This window comes from Schistocerca serialis, chromosome 6, assembly GCF_023864345.2.
Source record: "Schistocerca serialis cubense isolate TAMUIC-IGC-003099 chromosome 6, iqSchSeri2.2, whole genome shotgun sequence".
Taxonomy (NCBI): domain Eukaryota; kingdom Metazoa; phylum Arthropoda; class Insecta; order Orthoptera; family Acrididae; genus Schistocerca; species Schistocerca serialis.
The window spans coordinates 316,651,711-316,675,289 of record NC_064643.1 but is presented as its reverse complement, the minus strand read 5'-3'; the positions used below and the strand labels follow the sequence as shown (position 1 = coordinate 316,675,289).

At 39.8% G+C, this 23,579-nt stretch overlaps 1 protein-coding gene across 1 annotated transcript in view; it reads left to right on the top strand.

Moving 5' to 3' along the window:
• LOC126483698 (transmembrane 9 superfamily member 2) overlaps nt 1–23,579 on the top strand; it is a 135,631-nt gene that overhangs the window by 37,155 nt on the left and 74,897 nt on the right. The window contains exons 4-5 of the mRNA XM_050106785.1: nt 11,024–11,159; nt 21,329–21,450. Of these exons, the coding sequence (XP_049962742.1) occupies nt 11,024–11,159; nt 21,329–21,450 (258 nt within the window). The remainder of the gene's footprint in view (nt 1–11,023; nt 11,160–21,328; nt 21,451–23,579) is intronic.

Sequence of the window (23,579 nt, the reverse complement as noted above, 5' to 3'; positions counted from 1 at the left end):
AGTTATTTTATCACAGGCTTCCTGTGGCTGCTCATAGAAACCATCTACCATATCTCCATGTGATTCTTCTGTTAACACATACATTCATGAAGGTCACAATGTGAAATTTTGCTTTAACATGCAGAGGGCGTACTCTTTCATTGTGTGGGGTGAAAGCAATAACAGATTTATTCATGTCTGTGTAGACTATAAACCCAATTCCGTATTCGTCTTGTCTTTCATCTTTTCTTGAGTAACACAGGGAGAAGTTTTGCTTATAGATCTCACCACTACTGTTCCACCTGATTTCTTGTAGCCTGTAGAGCCCTCGCCCTTTGGTGTGGGACACAGTTGATCTGTACTTTACAATCAACACTGTATAGGGAAAAGATGAGTAATCCCTGGATACACCAGTCAGTAAGGACAATGCCAGTGATTCCTGGCATGATAAGATGTTTTAACCCATCAAGGAGTTTAATCAGTACAAATATAAAAACAATGATACAGCTATGAAGTTTTTTGGGTGTGGAGTGTGGCACGAGTTACGTGGGCCATTCTATACAGACTGTTGTTGACTGTTGCATCGAGCATCAGTGTCACCTTAAATACAGGAATTTGGATATATCAGTGGTGGCAGAACACTGACTGTTAAATAAGCACAAGATCTTGTTTGAACAAAAGAGAATATTGGTTTACACTTCGAACTACTGGGACTCTGTGATTACTAAACTAAACTCATCCACAACAGGCTATGAATGCCCAATGGTACCAACCGACCACCATGTCATCCTGAGCTCATACGCTTCACTGGATGTGGATATGGAGGGGCATATGGCCAGCACACCGCTCTCCCGGCCTTTTGTCAGTTTCCGAGACCGGAACTCTGTAATTACAGTAGCTGTTAAATCAGACTTAGAGACACTGGCTATGCCCTTAGCAATGCATGGAAGAGTGCACTTGTCAAGGAAAAATCACAGAGAAATACTTCTCAGTTCACCGCCTGAGGCAATGGATGGCACTACAAGCAACACTAGATGTATAGATAAGGCAAAACCTGTGGGCGTAGAGTGCGCCACCTCCGTACACGCTGTCATGACTTACTCCAGCCAATTGGATGCCATTCTAGGGGTATAAAAGAGGAAACCTTGTCAGCTCACAACAGTCAGTTTTAGTCTCTGATGAAAATGATGGGAGGATACCATCAAAAGACTGGAAATTTATCCAAATTTGATGTGAAAAATGAACCGTGAAATTTTTATGCATTAAAATAAGGAAATTCAAATAATATCAAACTCTGGCAAATTTCAACACTAATATAGAAATAAATGTCAATCAAATGAAACAATACAAGAAGATAATACTTCTTGTAACCAAACACTAAAGACAGTATGACCAACCAGGCAGTGTATTCCATTTACAAGGTAAACAAAACTGACGGATATGTGCTGGATGCAAAACATATTTTATCAGTATTTTGTGAAGTACAGACACATTAGAATAACTGGGAAGCAAAGAATAAATCATAAGATTATGACTACATGGGACACCATCTTGTCGAAGGCACCTTCTGGTTGGGCAGGGAGGTATGTATGATCTGAGGAAGCTGGAGGCTATGCCACAGTAGCACAGCTACTGGAAGGGGCACTTCTTCGTAATGGTAGAGAATGTTTTAAGCCATGCAAAATCCCTAGTCGATGTACTCATGTTGCAGAAACTAAGTTGGTGTGACTGATGGACTAAAAGCTGTGCTTCATAATCCTGGAAATAATTAATGAGCCGTCAGTAATCAATTGATTTAAGATGAGAAATAGTGTACCGTAGAAACCACAGGAGCGGAACTGAATCAAAAGAAGAAGAAATAAATTTAATGTGATGAAATGATGAGCAGAGGGAGAAGATGTGGGAAAAAAAAAGAAATAAAAAGAGAAAATAGTTTTCAGGTGGTGCAGACCGATGAATAGTGTACTCTCCTTCCTGCTTTTCTGTTATGTAGTATACTCTGAAACACAGTATACTGTATTGCTGGTAAAGACAATGTGTCAGTAATTAGTATTGCTGTCTTAGAAGTTCGTAAGGCTCTTGTCAGTGTAAAAGTTGGAGAACACTACAGGTGTATAGTCCATATGGGTGTCCTCACAGCTTAGCCTTCTTTGATTGGAGAAAGAGGTTGATAGGTGACTAGCAGTTGGCAAAAATACTATTGAAAAGAGAGCACTGTGTGACAATTTTATTTTAACCATAAATAATGGAAGGTTACAGCTCAACACATAGTTACGGCATTGAGTGGATGATAGACACATTTTTTTAGTATGAGATTGGTTATAAATATCTTTTCTTCAGGAAGATTCTCCTATTGCGGGAATTTTCAGAAAATGCAAATTCCAGAAAAAGTGATCAGTGAGCCTGTCTCATTGAAATGCGGTGAAATTAGACGTGAAGTGTTTGATAGGTTGATAGGAGAGTCATTTATGCCAAATGTAATGATCCAGTCAAGAATATTTATACACAAAAATGCTTTAACAAACAGTTGTCTGAGGATTGTCTAGGAGTCAGTATTTCCATATTTAGGCATTTCACCTTCTTTAGGACGAAACATATTGTGTGTGGTTTTGGGCTATTGTATTTTGACAGGGTTTTAGGGAAATTTGAGGTAGAATCGAACTTAGAGTAGCGACCCTATTATTTATAGTAGGCACCATAACATGTACTACTTTATGGCCCTTATATGAAAGTGGATTCCCTCAAACCTGTATTGAATGCAATCCATGTTATTTTAGCCAACTACATTAACTGTGTTATTATTATTGTTCAGGGCAACATCAAAACTTATTTCATTCTGTATTATACTAAATAAAAGTAATCACATGAAAAGTTGACTGATTACATTGGCTGTGTAATGGTGTAATCCACAAATAGCACGAAATCCAGAGAAGTAGCCTGTGAAAGGCGTATTTAGCTGCTTCAGTTTTTTGGTGACATACAGAAACATGCAAAAAGTAGACATGGAGCTCTCCTCAAAGCCAAGTGTTTTGGGATTGAAGGTGAGGAAGAAATTAAAACATTGGCAGCTGAAATTTATTGGAGTTACACTATGTGATCAAAAGTATATGGACACCCAGCTGAAAAATACTTAAAAGTTCGTGGCACCCTCCATCAGTAACGCTGAAATTCAATATGTTGTTGGCCCAACTTTAGCCTTGATGACAACTTCCACTCTCTCGGGCATACATTCAGTTAGGTGCTGGAACGTTCCTCGGGAAACGACAGCCCATTCTTTACGGAATGCTGCAGTGAGGAGAGGTATCGATGTCGGTCGGTGAGACCTGGCATGAAGTCAGCGTTCCAAAACATCCCAAAGGTGTTCTTTATGATTCAGGTCAGGACTCTGTGCAGGCCAGTCCATTACAGGGATGTTATTGTTATGTAACCACTCCGCCACAGGCTGCGCATTATGAACAGGTGCTCGATTGTGTTGAAGGATGCAATTGCCATCCCCGAATTACTCTTCAACAGTGGGAAACAAGAAGGTGCTTAAAACATCAATGTAGGCCTGTGCTATCATAGTGCCATGCAAAACAACAAGGGGTGCAAGCCCCCGCCATGAAAAACACAACCGCACCATAACACGATCGCCTCCGAATTTTGCTGTTGGCGCTACACATGTTGGCATATGAAGTGCACCGAGCATTCGCCATACCCACACTCTGTCATTGGATCGCCACATTGTGTACTATGATCCGTCTCTCCACATAACATTTTTCCACTGTTCAATCGTCCAATGTCTACGTTCCTTACGCCAAGCGAGGCATAGTTTGGCATTTACTGGGGTGATGCACTTTGCTTATGAGCAGCTGCTTGACCATGAAATCCAAGTTTTCTCACCTCCCGCCTACATGTCGTAGTACTTGCAATGGATCCTTATGCAGTTTGTAATTCCTGTGTGATGGTCTGGATAGATGTCTGCCTATTACACTTTATGACCCTCTTCAATTGTTGGCAGTCTCTGTCAGTCAACAGATGAGGACGACCTGTACGCTTTTGTGCTGTGTGTGTCTCTTCACATTTCCACTTCACTCTCACATCGGAAACGGTGGACCTAGGGATGTTTAGGAGTGTGGAAATCTCGCGTACAGACGTAGGACACAAGTGAGACCCAGTTACCTGACCATGTTTGAAGTCCGTGAGTTCCACAGAGTGCCCCATTCTGCTCTCACATGATGTCTAATGACTACTGAGGTTGCTGATATAGAATATCTAGAAGTAGGTGGCAGCACAATTCACCTGGTATCCGGTTACTTTTGATCACATAGTGTATGTACTAAGCTTCAAAGAACTCTGTGGCAATTTTATTTATGAAAACCTTGAAGTGGTCATTTCATTTTTATTAACAGTTCCATCTTCAAATACTGGGGTACAAAGATTAGTCAATGTTCTCAAAAATGTAAAACAGACAAAATAAATAGATGAAACAATGAAATCCCATAACAGGTATCTTCATACAAAAAAGACAATTCTGGAAAACAGTTGCTCAATTTAGAGTCTGGTAGTGCCACGCTAAGTGCGGCAGATAAATGTAAAAGTAATGCTTCAGCCTCTGATCCTACAAATCTATTAGTGTTTTGTATAGTGTGTTATAGGTATTTTATGATATTAAAGACCTGAAGTAAGATGATGATTTTTATTATAATTTTAATTGTACACCCTTAAATGTAGAGATTTTTAATATTTTTAGGGATAATCCCAAAATAATCTAGGGAAACCAATAATTGTAATTTGAAACTCTGCTGGAATGTTAGTAGTTTAGAGGAGAAAAACTTTTGATCGTGATCTACAGATTCCCCATTTGAAATTATAGGATTTTTCTTCTCTAATCTTGAGACAGTATTGAAATCGAGATATAATTTTATGTGAGAACTTAAGTATTAACTTACTGACTGGTGTTCTGGGGAAAAGATCTAAAGTGGATCTACACTTCTGTGAAATAGAGGACAGCCAGTTTTGACAGTGGTGCTATCTGACAGCAGCAGTGGCCAGTCAGCGGTTTGTAACACTGACAAAGTCTTCACATTCCATCCACGGTGTGAGTAATCTCATCTTTTTACACGAAAAGGTGCATTCACAGAGTGTTTAGTGTATCATAAGACATTGAATACTTTCAGGAAATTCTATTTACAAACACATTAAATGTCGTACCACATCAAAGAACACAGAAATGGAAAATGTGAAGAATCTGAATGTGCACAAAAGATTTTAAAACTTAAGAGGAAGCTTTCTGAAGAAGAAGAAGAAGAAGAAGAAGAGGAGCAATCAATTGAATGCCGTTTGAATGAGCCACAAAATTGCTCTACTTTTAGCCAAGTCCATGTGCCCTTTCACAAATAATGTTTTCATAAAGGATTACACTGCAGTTGCAGCTGAAAATTTGTCTCCTCCCCCCCCCCCCCCCCCCCCCCCCCTTTTCAGGTGGAAGAATTTCATGTGGTGTTGTTAGTAAACATGACAGTCATGCATGCCACACAATTTATGATACAAAACATTAAGAGTTGGCTTGGTGCAAAATCTTCATGAACTGTTAGTTACGTATTCTTCACCATTCGATGTGTAGATCTCATTGGCACTCAGCTGGGTGTGACGTTCATATCAGCATTTAAAAAATTGTAGGAAATGTAATTTTGTTATGGAAATTATTAGTTTGGTGACCGCAGACCCATTGGAAAATAAATCAGGATTCATAGAGCAAGTGAATAGGAAAATGGAAATGCTTTCACTATAAAATTAATGCTGATCTGCAACTTGACGTAATGGATCTACAGTGTGAAAGGGACTATAAAGACATTCTAAATTTCTCCTAGCATTTCTCTTGTAATTGATTTCCTTATTTAAACAAGTCTCACATCATATTCTCTGTAACAGTGGACAGGGGTATGGTACTCACAGGCATGTGCTCACCATTTACTCGTGGGACACGTTTGCTTTGCAGCTCTGTTGTAAATGGCCTAGCACATTTTCTTTGCTCATGTGGTGTCCATTCATAGATTCTGTTCAGCTATTGGATACTGTCTATGGCATTGAGAATAGTATCTTTTTTCTCGTTTCTGATGTGTTTTGGTCTGGAGATTAGGCAATATCCTCAACAAAAATCAGTCTCAAAGGGACATCTATGTATTTTTATCCGTTTTGATTAGCCCATATTCCAGCATCTTCTATGATTGACTTGTACAGCAAGAGCTTCAATCTCTCTATAATTTTGCACTCCATGGCAAGAAGTTAAGTGATTTTTTATGTTCATCATACCCTGTCTTTTATTTATTTGTTTGTTTGTTTCTTTTTGTGTTATGAAGAAAGCTATGACACACAATACAGAAAGCAAGCAAGATTATATTTATTATATGCTTCTGGGTATTCAGCTGAGTTGTTTCCATTTTGTGCACAGCATTTCAATAAATGTTCAGGTGCTGCAAGTTGTGCTGCTGTATGTACTTGCTGCCTGTGAATTAATATTGCTCTTGCTCAGGTATTTGTAACTGCATTTGACTCCCAGTACTCACTGTGACTTTTGATGCTCTAATGCTTTTCAGAGTGCGCACAGATATTCTGTGAAATGTGTGTGTCTAAGTATTCCCCCAGTTCTGGAGTATGTGATGGCCAGCAAAATCTTATGACATTGCATGTCAGCCCCCCAAGCATTGCTTAAGTTGAAACCCTCATCCCATTTTATTTGTATTTTTTACATATTTATCTCGACAGACTCCTTAATTACACTATCTCACAAACTTGGCATTAGCACTACAATATTGATCTCATCGTATTTAATTTCATGATTTTTCGTGAATATATTCAATAAAGAGCTTGGCAACAGCCAATTTCCTCAGTTGGTAGTGTTGCTGATGTTCTTAGAATCTCTCCCCAAGTGTTGTAATAGTCCGCCCCAATGCAAGACATGGCACATTTGCATTGAATGCAATACTATACACCCATCTTTCAGAGATCTAAATTGTCTTTAACATTGCAGAGAAGACATTTTTCTGTTGTCAGGAGTGAAATATACTGGAAGCTGTGTTTCTGTAGGAATCTACGGATCTGTACGGATATTGGGCCCACTTAAGGTAGATAAGCAACTCTTGCCATCTCTTTCTCCGTCTCGGTCCCACCCTCTCTCTCAGGCATTCTTGATTTTGATTGCAATGCCCTCTCAGTATGACAGTAAGATTATCCATTACTTTTAGGTGTTATATTCTTCAGCTAGGCTCTCTATTTCTGAAAATGTTTAAACTCTACATTGTGGAGCACCTCCTCCCCATAAAGTCAAGTCATGACATCTCTCAGGTTTTCTTGATATAAAGAACCTGGAAGCATGCCATTATTAAATCATTCCGAGAAAGCCTGAGAGACCACAAACATGATTACAGATAGCTTTTCTTTCTAAGTTTTTTGAAGGTTTTTCTGTAGATCCTATTGTGGGGAGTAACTCATCTTAATGCACATATTTTTTGGTCAGCTATTGTTGGCTTCAGAAAATGTGCCTTGCAGATAAAACAGCGTATTCTTTTGTGTGTATAACACTGCCAGGGCTAAATGATAAGTTGAGGGTAGCAAGTATCTTTTTTGATTTTAACAACAGTTGTCATCCAGTGTCAATAAATGACACACAAACATGAATCTTACTGGAGTGCTATTATTTTTGTGGGTAGGGGGTCCTAATTTTGTGTATACATACAAATCAATGATTTATTAACCAAAAAAAGCAATAGGCTGAAAAATCTTAGTGTTTGTGGCAGGCTTTATAGAAAACACATTGTTTCTCAACCACCCCACATCAGGCTGCATACAGTTTCTGAAACATTATTCTTAAAAATGACATTTTGTAACAGTGAAGTCGATATTTAAAATTTTCACCTTGAAGACAGGTGAAAACCTTCCCAGTAAGTATCACATTCACATCTCAACAGAAGTTCAGTACTGCTATCTTCACTATAAGAATTATCTCCACATTCACTGATACTGAATAATGAAACCTTGTTTACTTTATTTTTACACTATCATGTCCTGTGGAATCATATTTTGAGATAAACAGATAAATGATGCATTAGCTCCATACTTAACAATCATATACAACCATTTGCTTGATGAACCAAAGACTGGAAAGTTGCACAGGTCACACCAATATTCAAGATAAGTAGTAGTAGTAGTCCAATTAACACAGGGCCATATCATTAACGTCAATATGCAGCTAGATTCTGGAACATATATTGTGATCAAACATTATGAATTACCTCAAAGAAAATGGTCTATTGACACACAGTCAGCATGGGTTTAGAAAACATCGTTCTTGTGAACCATGACTAGCCCTTTATTCGCATGAAGTGCTCAGTGTTATTGACAAGGGATTTCAGATCGATTCCGTATTTCTAGATTCTCGGGAGGCTGTTGACACTGTACCACAGAAGCAGCTTGTAGTGAAATTTGCTTGCTTGTGGAATATCATCTCAGTTATGTGACTGGATTTGTGACCTCCTGTCAGAGAGGTCACAGTTCGTAGTGATTGACAGAAAGTGATAGAGTGAAAAAGAAGTGATTACTGGCGTTCCCCAAGATAGTGTTATAGGCCCTTTGCTGTTCCTTATCTATATAAACGATTTGGGAGACAATCGGAGCAGCTGTCTTAGGTTGTTTGGAGAAGACACAGTCATTTATTGACTAATAAAGTCATCAGAAGATCAAAATGAATAGCAAAATGATTTAGAAAAGATATCTGAATGGTGCGAAAATTGAAAGTTGACCCTAAATAAAGAAAAGTGTGAGGTCATCCACATGAGTGCTAAAAGGAATTCGTTAAACTTCGGTTACATGATAAATTAGTCAAATCTAAAGGCTGTAAATTCAATTAAATACCTAGGTATTACAATTACGAACAACTGAAATTGGAAGGAACACACAGAAAATGTTGTGGGGAAGGCTAACCAAAGACTGTGTTTTATTGGCAGGACACTTAGAAAATGTAATACATCTACTAAGGAGACTGCTTACACTACACTTGTCCATCCTCTTTCAGAATACTGCTGTGTAGTATGGGGTCCTTACCAGGTAGGACTGACGGAGGACACCGAAAAAGTTCAAAGAAGGGCAGCACGTTTTGTATTATTGTGAAATATGGGAGAAGGTGTCACTGAAATTATACAGGATTGGGGCTGGACATCATTAAAAGAAAGGCGTTTTTCGTTGTGACGGAATCTTCTCACGAAATCCCAATCACCAACTTTCTCCTCTGAATGCGTAAATATTTTGTTGACACCGACCTAGATAGGGAGAAATGATCACCTTGAAAAAATAAGGGAAATCGGAGCTCGTACGGAAAGATATAGGTGTTCGTTCTTTCTGTGCGCTATACGAAATTGGAATAATAGAGAATTGTGGTGGTGGTTCGATTAACCCTCTGCCAGACACTTAAATGAGATTTGCAGAGTATCCATGTAGATATAGTAACGGGTTGCTTATTTTAGAAAAGGGTGATCAGAGCAATATCTGTTGGCAGTTAATGAACTTTGTAGAGCTATAATTAATGTCTTCTAATCTGCCCCTCTCAAACATGTACTACCTAGTGGAATTTGTCATTAGTAAGATGAACAGGCTCAGTAGGAAATGCAGCAGTCAAAAAGTGATTCTGGAAACAAATTGGTTACGGGTGACTCTTCATTAAGTGTTACATAGAATGATGTAGTCTCTTTTATGTGTCTCATTTTCAGTAGGCTTCCTACAGAACTGAGAACTGTGGTAGATCTATAATGTTCAAATTTTAGATTAGAAGGATTCTTTGTGGTACACTTTTTTATTCTGTAATAAGTTCCTCAGGAGAGGTTACAACTGTCTGGTATACGTGGTCTGTTCAGAAAATTCTGAAACATTCGTAATTTCATGTCAATGGTGTGTTGTAGCGAAATGTAGGTTGGCATTCCTGCACATGCCTGCTAGAAAATGCAAGAAGGAAATGACCTGAAATGTGGCAAGACAATTCACAGCTCTTGCATCACAATTACGCATCTACATATTCATCCCATTTGGTGTGTGACTGTTGCACAAAAAACAAAATCACTTTGCTGCCTCATCCTCCATGCTCTCCAGACCTGGCCGCTGTGGACTTTTTATTTCCAAGTATGAAAACCCCATTGAAAGGATGAAGATTTGCAACGATAGATGAGATAAAAGAAAATTTGCAGACGGCACTTCGTGTGATCCAGCAAGGGGCATACTGGGACTGCTTCTGGAAGTGGAAGCTCCATTAAGAGGGTGTGTCAATTGTGGATGAGAGTATTTTGAAGGAGACCATGCACAACAAGTAAAAAAGATAGGCATAGAAAAAAAATGTGGGGGCAAAGTTTTGGAATTTGTTGAACAGGCCTCATATTGTAACTCTTAAAATATTTGTATTTATTTATTTATAATCTGGAGTCTGTAAATTATGTATTCAATGGCTTGTTTTATGACCAAGTAACTTTGGCCAAGAAAAATAAATCAATCAATTAAAACAAGACATTGTCGTACAGACAGACTAACTTTTTATAGGTATTAGTTAAACAACAGATGGATGTTGTGAGAAGTGTGGAAAGAATTTTAGATATTGCCAATTTCATTCCAGCTCATTATTGGTGGAAATCTTACTTTTTAACTAGCAGTGGATTCAGACATCACAGTAAAAGTGTTATTGCGTAATATAGAATTTTTTTCCTTGTTTCTCTAGTAAGTTAGCCATGAAATTATCGTAAGCTCCTAAGATGCAGAGTAAAAATAGATACAAAGCTGAACAAATACCGACTTATCAGGCAAGCAGTCACATATGTAGATTATGAGAAATTAAGAGTAGGAAGATATACCAGATTACATTAAGCAAAAAGTTCAGTATCATAGAAAATGAAAATTATACAGGTGTAGGTGAAGAGGGCTCTCTCTCTCTCTCTCTCTCTCTCTCTCTCTCTCTCTGTGTGTGTGTGTGTGTGTGTGTGTGTGTGTGTGTGTGTTTTTTAAATTAATGATGTATAATATGTTTCAGATTAAGTTTTTGGAAGACCAGTCATGCTCTGTAGCGTGTATCAAGAACTACACCGGCACTGACAAAGACTCTGAGACAAAGCTTGGGTTACTTAGAAGAGGCATTGGCTTAAACTATCAACATCACTGGATAATTGGTTGGTATTACTCTACAGGCCGGGAGCACATATTTGTTTTATGAATAATAATGTTGATGATAGTAAAAATAGTAGTAGTAGTAGTAGTAGTAGTAGTAGTAGTAGTTGTTGTTGTTATTGTGAGTATTAGCAAGCCACTTCTAGGATCTGGGTATGCACATCAACCTGACCTGAATTTGCGTGGCAGGTTAACTATGAGGACCAATGTGCTGGCCAGCCAGGATATGATTTTTAGGCAATTTCCACATCTGACTAGATGAATACTGGGCTGGTATCCACATCTGCCTCAGTTACATGATTCGCAAACATTTTGCATGTGTTCTCACATTTCCACGTGGGATAACACTAGATGCAGATGGGGGGGGGGGCATCAAAGGGAAAAGCATCACAACACCCTCTACCACACTAACATTGCCAAATCCATATTAACATGCCGACCCCAAGAAGGCATGGGATAAGGCCAGGAGTAATAATAAAAATACTCTGTTTGTCAGAAAAGTTCCAGGACAGGTTTCTTTATTTATGAGTCTGCAGTACTAAAAATGAACAAATGTTGTTTTTATGTTACCTTGTATGTGTGTGTGTCCTTGAAGTGACCCGGGCCATGTTTCCTCAAAAAACCACTAGGTGGCAGGGCTGTGCTCAGCAACTCACTTTTTGGGTTCTTGGCACATTAGTTATGGTGACACAATGGATAATGATTGTGAGCAAAAAGAGAACATTAAATTCTTCATTAAGCTTGGGAAAACCCCTAATGAAACCTGGACAATGATTAAGCAAGTATATGCTGACAAGCACTTTAAAGAAGTCATGTTTTCAAGTGGCACAAGAGGTTTCGTGAAGGCAGAGATTCAGTGCAAGACAGTCCCTGAGTTGGTTGTCTGTCTACAGCACACGTCAGTGCAAAAGTGGAGTGTGTAAGACAGTTATTACAAGAAGACCATCGTGTAACTGTGCAAGCGATATCAGAAAAAGATCATTTTAATCATAATCTGTGTCATAAGATTTGATGCGAAGATTAAGGGAAATGAAAACTTAATGCAGAACTCGTCCCTTGCACACTAATGGACAAACAAAAAGAAGAAAGGCAAAGAATTTCTGCCGAACTACTGGATGGAGCCAGAATTGATCCCACATTTTTGTCAAAGATTGTTGCTGGGGATGAAAGTTGGTGCTACCAGAACAAAGTCAATGTTACTGCATACTTCTATAGTAAAGTATTAGTGCTCCATGAGTGTGTTCCTCCAGATCAAATAGTGAACCAGACTCCGTACACCGAAGTCTTGAAACATTTGCAACAAGTTATTCAATGTGTTTGCACTGATTTGTGGCTTTCTCAGGATTGGTTCTTACTGCATGACAATGCAAGACGCCATACTGCTTTATTTGTTACCGAGTATCTGGTCAGACATTCTTTTATAGCCATCCAACATCCACCGTATTTGCCTGATGTCTCGCCTTGAATCTTTTTCTCATTTCCACGAGTGAAAAGGCGACTGAAAGGTAAGCTTCCTTAAGGTATTGCAGGCATCCAACAGGTTGTGGCAAATGAGCTTAACAAGCATCGCAGTTGAAAATTCCCCTGCTTACTTCCAAGACCTCCAGAAACATTGACAACTTGCATAGATAGCCAAGGGGACTGTTTTGATTGGAGCTAGGATCGTTGCTTGGTAAGTGCAATTTTCTGTTTCCAAAAACAATCTGTCATGAAACTTTTCTGACAAATGGAGTAATAATAAAAATAATCATTAAAAGAAATAGAAGAGGATTTCCAAAACTGTAACATAAGAGATTTCTACAAAACATTTAAAACCAGAATTTAAAACCAGAATCAAGCAATGTTGGGTGGAGGACGTGAGGACAGTAGGTTGCTGTAGATTGAGGCCAGGATAATTTCGCGAGTGGAGAATGTGTCGTAAGTAGGATAACTCCCATCTGAGTAGTTCAGAACAGCTGGTGGTGGAGGAGGGGGGGAGGGAGGGAGGGAGGATCCAAATAGGGTTGGGTTATGAAGCAGTCATTGAAATCAAGCATGTTATATTCATCTGCATGTTGTGCCACAAGATGATCCACTTTTCTCTTGGCCCCAGTTGGGTAGTGGCCGTTCAGCCCAGTGAGCAGCTGTTTGGTAGTCACACCAATATAAGAAGCTGTGCAATGGTTGCAGCAGCACTGGTATACAACATGGCTGCCTTCACAAGTGGCCTGACCTCTGATTGGGTAGGGTAATCCTGTGACAGGGCTGGAATAGGAAGTGGTGGGTGTGTGGATTGGGCAGGTCTTGTACCTGGGTCTGACAAAGAGGATGGGTTTTGAGAAGGGCCAAAGGCTTTAATTAGGAAATGGAGGTTATGATGGAGTTATAGTTTGGGATCACTCTTGCATGGTTTATAGGACGAGGAGGAGTTTGATTATTGGCAGAAGCCTTCTGCCTCAAAACGAACCCTGACATAATCATTCTACCTGCAGACAAAGGTTCCACCACTATCATTATGAATTGTAGTGACTACCTGGTGAAAGGCCTCTGCCAGTTGTCCCAGTTGTCTGACACCTACACTTGTAAATTCTGCTAGAGTGATCCCATCTCAGAAGTCCAACACAACCTGAAATACCTGCATCAAGCCTTAGGCCCTTCCCCAAACCTCTCTCCAGAGTCCATTTATGTTCTCACCCTATGACTCTCTGCTCTGTAGAAGATTATTTTGCCCCCACTGGAAGAACTTCGGCCCTCATTGACTAACATCTCTAACCAGTTGCTTGTATTGTAGCCTCCCACTTTAAAGATAGAGCCATGTCCTACACCAACTCTCCGCCATCCCTGTCCCTTTATCTGCTTGATTCTCACTTGTTACTGTTGATGCCACTTCCCTATGCACCAATATCCCTTACGCTCTTGGTCTTTCCGCTGTTGAGCACCACCTTTTGCAACATTCTTCAAACTCCAAACCTACTACCTAGAGGAGACCTTCCTTGCCTCCCAAAATGCCAAACCCTAGTCTGGTTCAGGTTTGGCCATGATATCTTTATGATCTGGACTCAGGGCCAAGACACTCTATCCTCGTTCCTTCACAACCTCAACACCTTCGCTGCCATCTGCTTCACCTTGTCCAGCATGCCAACTTTCTGGACATTGCCCTATTTCCTCCGTTGGGTCCATCCATACCCATGTCCACACTAAACCCACCAACTACTATGCATTTTGACAGCTGTGTCAACCCTTCCACACCAAAACATCCCTACCATACGGCATGGTCATCCAGGGGTGGCAGGCACTCATCCCCCAGACCTAGTCTGCAAAAACCTCCTGTGTCATTTCCCCACACATCCCCAATCCTCCCACCACCCCCAAGAACCAGCTACAAAGGAGTGCCCCTTTCTTCACCCAATAGCAGTCCAGACTGGAACAACTGGACAATATCCTTCATCAGGGCTTGGTTTACCTGTCATCATGGCCTGAAATGAGGGACATCCTACCCAAGATCCTTCTTATCCCTCCTAAAGTGGTGTTCTGTCACTCACCCAACCTACACAACATCCTATTCCACCACTGTGGCTCTCCCAATCCCAACTCCTTGCCAAGGAATATGATCCCTGTGTGACCCAGGTGCAAGACCTGCCCAATCCACCCACCCAGGTCTTCCTATTCCAGGTCACAGGTTTATCCTACCCCAACAGGAGCCAAGCCACCTGTGTAAGAAGATATGTCATATAACAGCTCTGCTGCAAATGTTGCACAGCTTTTTGTATTGGTATGACTACCAAGGAGTTCTCCACCAGGATGAACGGCCACTGCCAAACTGTGGCCTAGAGTAAGTGGACCACTCTGTGACATAACATGCAGCTGAACATAATAAACTTGATTTCAATGACTGCTTCACAATGTGGGCCATCTGGATCTTCCTCTCTGAACAGTGTAGATGAGAGTTACCCTGACAACATATTCTCCACACCTGAAATCATCCTGCCTCAACCTGTGATAACCTATTGTCCCCACACCCTTCATGCAACAGTTTCTATCCACTCTGTTGTATCATCTCCCTAATAATGTCCGCCACTCTCTTTGTGTGCCGTCTTCTGCCAGCGCACATGCCTATCTTTCCTCTCCCCTGGTCCTCTCGTGGTCTGTTGCCCCACACCCCCCTCCCCAGTCCCACCCTCACCCCCCACATCCCACCCCCAACTCACCCAGGCATATCCTTGCCCCATGGCCTTCTGACACTACATGTGGTGACAGTCTTGTCATGCCTCCTTCTGGTCCTTGCACACCCACCAGGCAGCACTCATCTCTCCATCCACCCATATCCTGCTATTACTCCCCCCCCTTACAGATAGCCTCTTCCGTTCAACATGACAGTCGCATTGCGATCCGAGCTGCCAGAGATGCTAGTCACATGGGCTGGCCATGAGGGGTGTAGGTGTGTGTGTGTGTGTTTCCTTTTGTGAAGAAGGTTTTGGGTGAAAGCTAAATATGTAACAGTCTTTTCATTGTGCTTTTGTGCTACTCAACATGTCATTTTCATGGTGAGTAACAATTTATCTTTTTTCTTATATTTTAAAACATCATTGGATATCAGTCACAAAATCTGTGTTTCTGAAAAAAAAGGAGAGCTTGCAAGACACTGGAGAAATACTTCAATGAACTACTGAATTGTTCTGAACTGATTGGAGATAAGGAGATAAATCATGAAACTGAAAAATGGTTAAATAACAGGAGAAGATGACATTTACCATCAGAGAAATAACAAATATCATTCAAAACATATGGGAGACCGAATTAATACCAGAAGACTGGAAGTGTGCTGTTACTGAAAAGGGATAGCCCGATTGGACCAGTGTTAACAACTGCAGAGGGATATCCATACTGCCGCATCATCCACAAAAAACACAGTATCTGCAAATAGGACACAGATTAAACAGGAAAACAAGATAGGAGAATACCAAGCAGACTCCAGACTGGGAAGATAACTCCATAGATAGACTATCACTGACACAAGAACTAAAAGAGAGGGGCTGTGATGATAAGACAGTGAACATTATCAGACAGGCACTAACAAACACAAAATCTAAAATTAAATTAAAAATAAGTTGTAGGAAACCTTCAAGATTAGGAGTGAGAAAGGGTGATGGTATTTCACCACTATTATTCAGTAAACTTTTAGACAGGATTGTCAAGTGATGGGAGAAAGAACTGAGGATAGAGAGATTTTACAAACCGATGAGGGTAGGAAGGAAAACCACAGGGCTGGATTTTGGCTGTCTGGCATTCACTGATAATCTGGCAATACTCACTGATGACACACAAACTGCAGTAAGCAAATAGCGGTTCTGAAAGAGAAGGCTGAAGATGTCTGGCTATAGATATCCTTTGGTAGAACAGGATGCATGTCAAAGCAAAAAGATGCATAAAAAAAAGATCATAAAACACTCTGGTGAGATCGAGTTCACAATTTCAGATGTGCTGTGGAGATGAAAAAAGGCAAATCGGATAGAGAAAGTAGCTCACAAGTAGAGAAATCAAAAGATAAGTAGAGTATTCTGATAGACTGGAAACATCTACAAGAAATCGTGCCTAACACGTTATGTAAAAGTGAGACATTACAATAGTGTTCTTATTCCAGAGACCTTATATGCATCAGAAATGTTGGTCATGGGGTACAGATCACAGAAGAAACAAGAGACTGAATAAAAGTGACATGAAGAAAAATCAACAGAAACTTTATGAGCATGTGAACAGAATGCCGGATCTTAAGGTGCACAGAAAGCATTAAGAACATGAAGTGGATCACCAAAGTCAGAAAAGACCTGAAGAATGCTAACATAACAGAACCAGATACACACTGAGGTGACAAAAGTCATGGGATACCTCCTAACATCATGTCTGACCTTTTGCCCAGCTTAGTGCAGCAACTTGATGTGGTATGGACTCAGCAAGTTGTTGGAAGCTGCCTGCAGAAATATTGAGCCATGCTGCCTGCATAGCCATCCATAATTGAAAAACTGTTGCTAGTGCAGGATTTTGTACACAAACTGATCTCTCAAGTATGTTCCATAAATGCTCAGCAGTATTCACGTTGGGTGATCGCCGGCCGGTGTGGCCGTGCGGTTCTAGGCGCTTCAGTCTGGAACCGCGTAACCACTACGGTCGCAGGTTCGAATCCTGCCTCGGGCATGGATGTGTGTGATGTCCTTAGGTTAGTTAGGTTTAATTAGTTCTAAGTTCTAGGCGTCTGATGACCTCAGAAGTTAAGTCGCATAGTGATCAGAGCCATTTGTTGGGTGATCGGCGTGGCCAAATCCTTCGCTCAAATTGTCCAGAACAGTTGTCACCTGGTGGCAAGGCGCATTGTCATCCATAAACATTCCATTGTTCTTTGGGAGCATTACGCCCATGAGTGGCTGCAAATGGTCTCTAAGTCGCTAAACATAACCATTTCCAGTCAATGATTGGTTCAGTTGGACCAGAGGACGCAGTCCATTCCATGTAAACATAGCCCACACTATTATGGAGCTACCACCAGCTTGCACAGAATCTTGTTGACAACTTGAGTCCACAGTTTCATTGCATCTGTGCCACATTTGAAGCCTGCCATCAGCTCTTATCAACTGAAATTGAACTTATTTGACCAGGCCACGTTTTTCCAGTCCTCTAGGGTCCAACCAATATGGTCATGAGCCCAGAAGAGGCACTACAGGCAATGTTGTGCTGTTAGTGAAGGCACTTGTATTGCTTGTCTGCAGCCATAGTCATTATCGCCAAAGTCTGCTGTACTGACTTAATGGATACATTCGTAGTACATCCGACTTTGATTTCTTTGGTTATTTCACGTAATGTTTCTTCTCTATTAGCAACTTCATGTGTGAAGCTGCTGCTCTTAGTTGTTAAGTGAAGACAATCGGCCTCTGTGTTGTTCTTGGTGAGAGGTAATGTCAAAAATTTTGTATTCTCAGCACATCTTGACACTGTGGCTCTTGGAACTATCATTCCACATTCAAAGTCTGTAAATTCCCGTTATGCAGCCATAATCACATTGGAAACCTTTTCACTTGAAATATGTGAATACAAATGACAGCTCTGCCAATCCACTGCCTTTTAAAAAATGTGTACACGATACTGTCGCCCTCTGTGTATGTGTATATTACTATCCCATTACTTTTATCACTTCGGTGTACATGACAGACAAACATTCAAGGACAAAGTTATCAAGCGGATAGTGAGCCAGGATTTCAAGGAATTCAACATAGGAACAACTTGGTCAGATGAAAGGAAGAAAGTACATGGAGAATAATGAAAGAAATGTTGCATCTAAGAAAAGTCACCTCAAGTAGATGATTTACGTGATTGTTGTGTGGCCTTACATATGTGTAATAATAACAATAATAATAATAATAATAATAATAATAATAATAATAATAATTATTATTATTATTATTATTATTATTATTATTACAGTATTGGCATTGGCATTCAGAACACACTGTTCAATTACTTGCTACTTTGCTTGCATTGTCCTAAACCAAACAATTAAGAAAGGATAACAAAACATGCAACGAAGCACATAACAGGCTGGCCAGAGTGGCCGTGCGGTTCTAGGCGCTGCAGTCTGGAACCGAGCGACTGCTACGGTCGCAGGTTCAAATCCTGCCTCGGGCATGGATGTGTGTGATGTCCTTAGGTTGGTTAGGTTTAAGTAGTTCTAAGTTCTGGGCAACTGATGACCTCAGGAATTAAGTCACATAGTGCTCAGAGCCATTTTTGAAGCACATAACACATATTGAAAAGACTGATTAGACACCATAGGGAGGAGGGTATTCATTGCAGTCAACAAAAATATTGTCTGTCAAGTTCAAAATTGAGGCTAACTGTGAAGTTATCAGGACACAAACAACAGGCCTATGTGAACTCAAGTTAATTTTTGGATGTTTTTACCAGCCACTCAATTATGTCATAACAGTTGTAGAATCATTCAAAGGAAGTCTGCACTCAGTAGCGTGCATATGCCACGATCATGCAATGTCAAGCGACTGAGTATAAATTAAGTGTGTGGATTCCTGCAGCTGGTACTGACACAGACTCGCAAAGTAGTTCTGAACACTGTTTCCCAGAACCGGTCTTGAGCAGCTTGTTCAACAACCCAAACTTGTGGAAATAATTTAGACAGTGTAGTTACAAACAGGCCTGACTTTGTCAACAGTCTCAGTATAGAGACAGGAAATAGTGATCATGATTCATCATAGCAGCGAGTGTCCTAATTAAACAGTGAATGGACATCATTTAGTTCCACTATGACGGATGTGGTGGACTTATTGGCAACGTTTAAACTGATTATAAAATTCCCTCTGGAGAAGTGTCTGCCAAGGAAGTGGATTAAGGGCAGAGAAGACCATCTGTGGTTTAGTAACAAAATTCAAAAAATGCTGAGGAAGCAGAGATTGTTACACTCTCAGTTTGGAAAAGAACATGAAAATTTCCGCAGACAAAGGTTAGTAGAAATTTGTGTGTCTCTAAAAAGATCAATGCGTAAACCATACAAGAACCTCCACCGTAAAAAATAAATCTTCCACAGAACCTGAGAAAATTCTGGTCCTGTGTAAAATCATTCAATGGTTCGAAGGCTTGTATCCAGTCACTTGTCGGCCAGTCTGTTGTGGCAATAGAAGACAGGCTGAACTTTTAAATTTTACATTTTAGAAGTCATTCATGCAGGAGGATCGTGCAGATGTACTGTTGTTTGATTGTTGCACACACTTCTCTATGGAGGACATTGGAAGATATACTCTTGATGTAGTTGATGTCTAATGAAGAGATTGAAATACAGTACTGCTCATTGTGACATTCGTACACTACACAGCGAAGTAAGACACTACATGCTTCACATCGTGTTTTCTGCTCCATGGCCGCGAGGCCAAGTCATTGGGGAGAGGTGACATTGTTCCTGTTTCGACTTGACAATGCTCAGGATGACTGTGTGAAACATCTCATCACCAGGACTAAAGAAGTAGACAACTCACTCGCATATGGATCCTGAATGCGTAGAAGAAAGACTGAAAGTGTTATAATGCCAGTTGCTGACCAGAAGATACAGTGTGGGAGACTTTGTATGGATTTTTACACCTGTGCCAGTGGGACTACCGGAAAAGTTACTTAAGTGCTACTTTGGGCTGTACCATATCTTTCATTGTTTGTTGCATGTCGTAAACAAAATTGAGGGTTATGACCCTTGACCATGAAGACAAGAAAGAAAGAGAAATTGTTCTTTTCTGCTGTGTGAAGCCATATTACAGTACTGAGGTGCGGATCTACAATTGTGCTTCTCAGTCAAAGGAATTGAAGACCTGCTCAACAACTGAGAAGCTTCAATGGGAGAAGCTGCCTTTGATGCTAATCATAGTGAAGAGAATGTGACAATACAGGCAGAACAAAAGGATCTGCCAGCACTACTATATGGAAGGCTACTGACTAGATCTAAATCCATGTAGCTATTTTTGGCTCAGATGAGGACTTCTGAAACAGTGTGTTGCTGTTTCTCCAAGAGAGGGAGCAATGCCACAAACGGTGCCACATACCACATGGTATAGCGGTTAACATCGTTGGATTGCATGCTCTGGGTCACCAGTTCACACCGAACCAGTAGCACTTATTTGTTGTGTAGTATCATTTTTGTAAGGTTCTCGAAATTTCTTATGTTTGTAATGTTTGAATGTTCAACACTATTTGATGTTTTTATAAATAGCAGTGTGCTCCATTCAATACTTCAGTTGTCTTATGTCTGTTTGTTAGTGTTAATATTAAACATATCTTCAGTGCTAAGTTGTGTGCTTTATTGATGGTCCTGCTTTCTGATTTGGATTTCATTCCGGTTATCATGTGGCAGTATCCCTTCCTAGAAGAGTACTTTCCTCCTGGGGCATCCTTTCCTTAATATGTTACAGTTTTACGTGTCTGTACACTGTACATATTTCTCTTGTTTCTGTCATTTGGTGTTTCCTTCTCTCTTTCTAATCGAGAAAGATCCAGGATGCAACAAAGCCGCACAGGTAGTGAACAGTGCTAATCTTCTGCAAGACATTTTGAATTTACATTGGACAGTATACTTAAACTTGCTTAGTAAGTGACACTTGATATTAATTTCCTTTTATTACTGTGTATAACTTTCCAAATTTAACTCCAGATAACATGCCTGTCACATGGTGCTACCCATTGGATTATGGGAATACATATTGCAGTACTGGCTTTCCAATGGGATGCTATGTAAAGGACAAGAAGTCTGGCCAGGATAGTTGTTCTGTTGTGGTTAGTATACTGTCAACTTTTTCTGTATTGCTTTTTACTTTCATGCGGTACCTTTACTGTAATATGGTTCATACACTTTCCATTGCATGTTTAATACTGTAGTATGTTCAGTTGATGTTCAATATTTAAACACACACATCTGCTTGAACATAAATGTCACAAATGTGAGATGAATATTTTTCTAGTACACAGACTTTTTGGTGGAATCTTTATTTGTTATTAGAGAGTGTATGTGGCAGTAGAACTTTTTGAAAAACTATATTTTACAAGGCTGCTCATGTGAAATAAAATGCTTTTACCCTGAAGGTATCACAGTTAACTTGTTGAGTATTGAAGCTATCATATTGTTGTTGTAGAAAAATATTGTATAAGTAGCAAAATATGAATTTTATTGGAGAGACATAGAACTGAATGAAATGCATTAAATGTTTTAGACACACTTGTGTAACATGCAGCTCTAAAATGAAGAGTGATCATATCAAAATATTAAACAAAAGTTACTTGGTCTGGAAATGAAGTTAAAAGGTGACCTGATCAGTTTAGAACATTCTTTATGTTGCATTTTCTTTCCAGATTCTGAAAATCTGTAATTTAGATTGTTCTATTGGCTCAGGGTACAGCTAGAGGGGTAGGGGAGGGGGGGGGGGGGGGGCTTCCTGCATTAATGTGATGGTAGTTTTGGAAAGTTGCTCAGGAATTCTTTATGGAGGTCTTGTAATCATATTTCTTCATTTGTTGTGTTTGAAAACGTGACATTTCTGAATCAGGATTATGTCATTTGTGTAATTATCCAACCAATATCCAAGGTCCAGTCTTTAAACGCAAGACTATTGAGAAAAAATACGTAATTTGTTTTTCCATATTATTTCTCAAATGATTAATCTCGGTGCCTTTTCTCCTGCATTTGCTATTGACCTGCCCTGGATGTTAGTTGGAATAATGTCCGTAAGACTGGGTACATAATTCTTCCTTTGACCTTTTCAAATCATAATGTGCTGGACTGGCTGTCATTAGTTAAATTAAAAAATCCTTTATTTCATGGTGGTTATTACTGCGCAGTTTTGGCTTTATAACTATTGTGAAGAGTGTACAGTCTAATCCAACAACCCCCCCTCCCCCTCCTCCTCCTCCTCACCCCAAAATATCAAGCCATAAATTTAAGTAAACACAGTCGACAATATAACATAAGAATCAGCTTAATTTTTCAGGGAACTTCTCAACAGAATAGAAGAACTGACGCGTGAGGAAATTCTTCAGTTTCAATTTGAAAGTGCGTGGATTACTGCCAAGATTTTTTGGATTCTTGTGGTAGCTTATTGAAAATTGATGCAGCAGTATACTGCACACCTTTCTGCACAAGAGTGATCCAAATGCTGGATTTCTGTCATGTATTAACTGAGTGAAAGCTGCTAGTTCTTGGGAATAAGGTGATATTGTTAACAAGAAACGATGGTAAAGAATATATATAATACGAGGCTAATGTCAAAATACCCAGACTAATGAACAGGGATCATCAAGAGGTTCGCGAACTGACAGCACTTGTTGCCTGAGCTGCCCTTTTCTGAGCCAAAAATACTCTTTTAGAATGGGATGAGTTACCCCAAAACATAATTCCATACAACATAAGTAAATTAAAATAAGCAAAGTAGACTATTTTTTATGTCGAACAATCACGTACTTCAGATACCGTTTGAATAATAAAAATGGAAGCATTAAGTCTTTGAACAAGATCCTAAATGTGGGCTTTCCACGATAGTTTACTATCTATCTGAACACCTAGAAATATGAACTGTTCAGTTTTACTAATCATATGCCCATTTTGTGAAATTAAAATGTCGGATTTTGTTGAATTGTGTGTAAGAAACTGTAAAAACTAAGTCTTGCTATGATTTAGCATTACTTTATTTTCTACAAGGCATGACCTTAACATCATGAACTGCACTATTTGAAACAGAGCCAACATTGGAGACAACACCCTTTACTACCTATATCGTTGACCTTGTGCTGTTAATTACACACTTCCTTCCCAACTGACCATATGGTTTTAATTTTATTCTGTGAATTAGCTATTCTATTTGCATACCACATACTCTTTGCCTTCCTAGTAACATTTTTAAGCTTCTTATAAT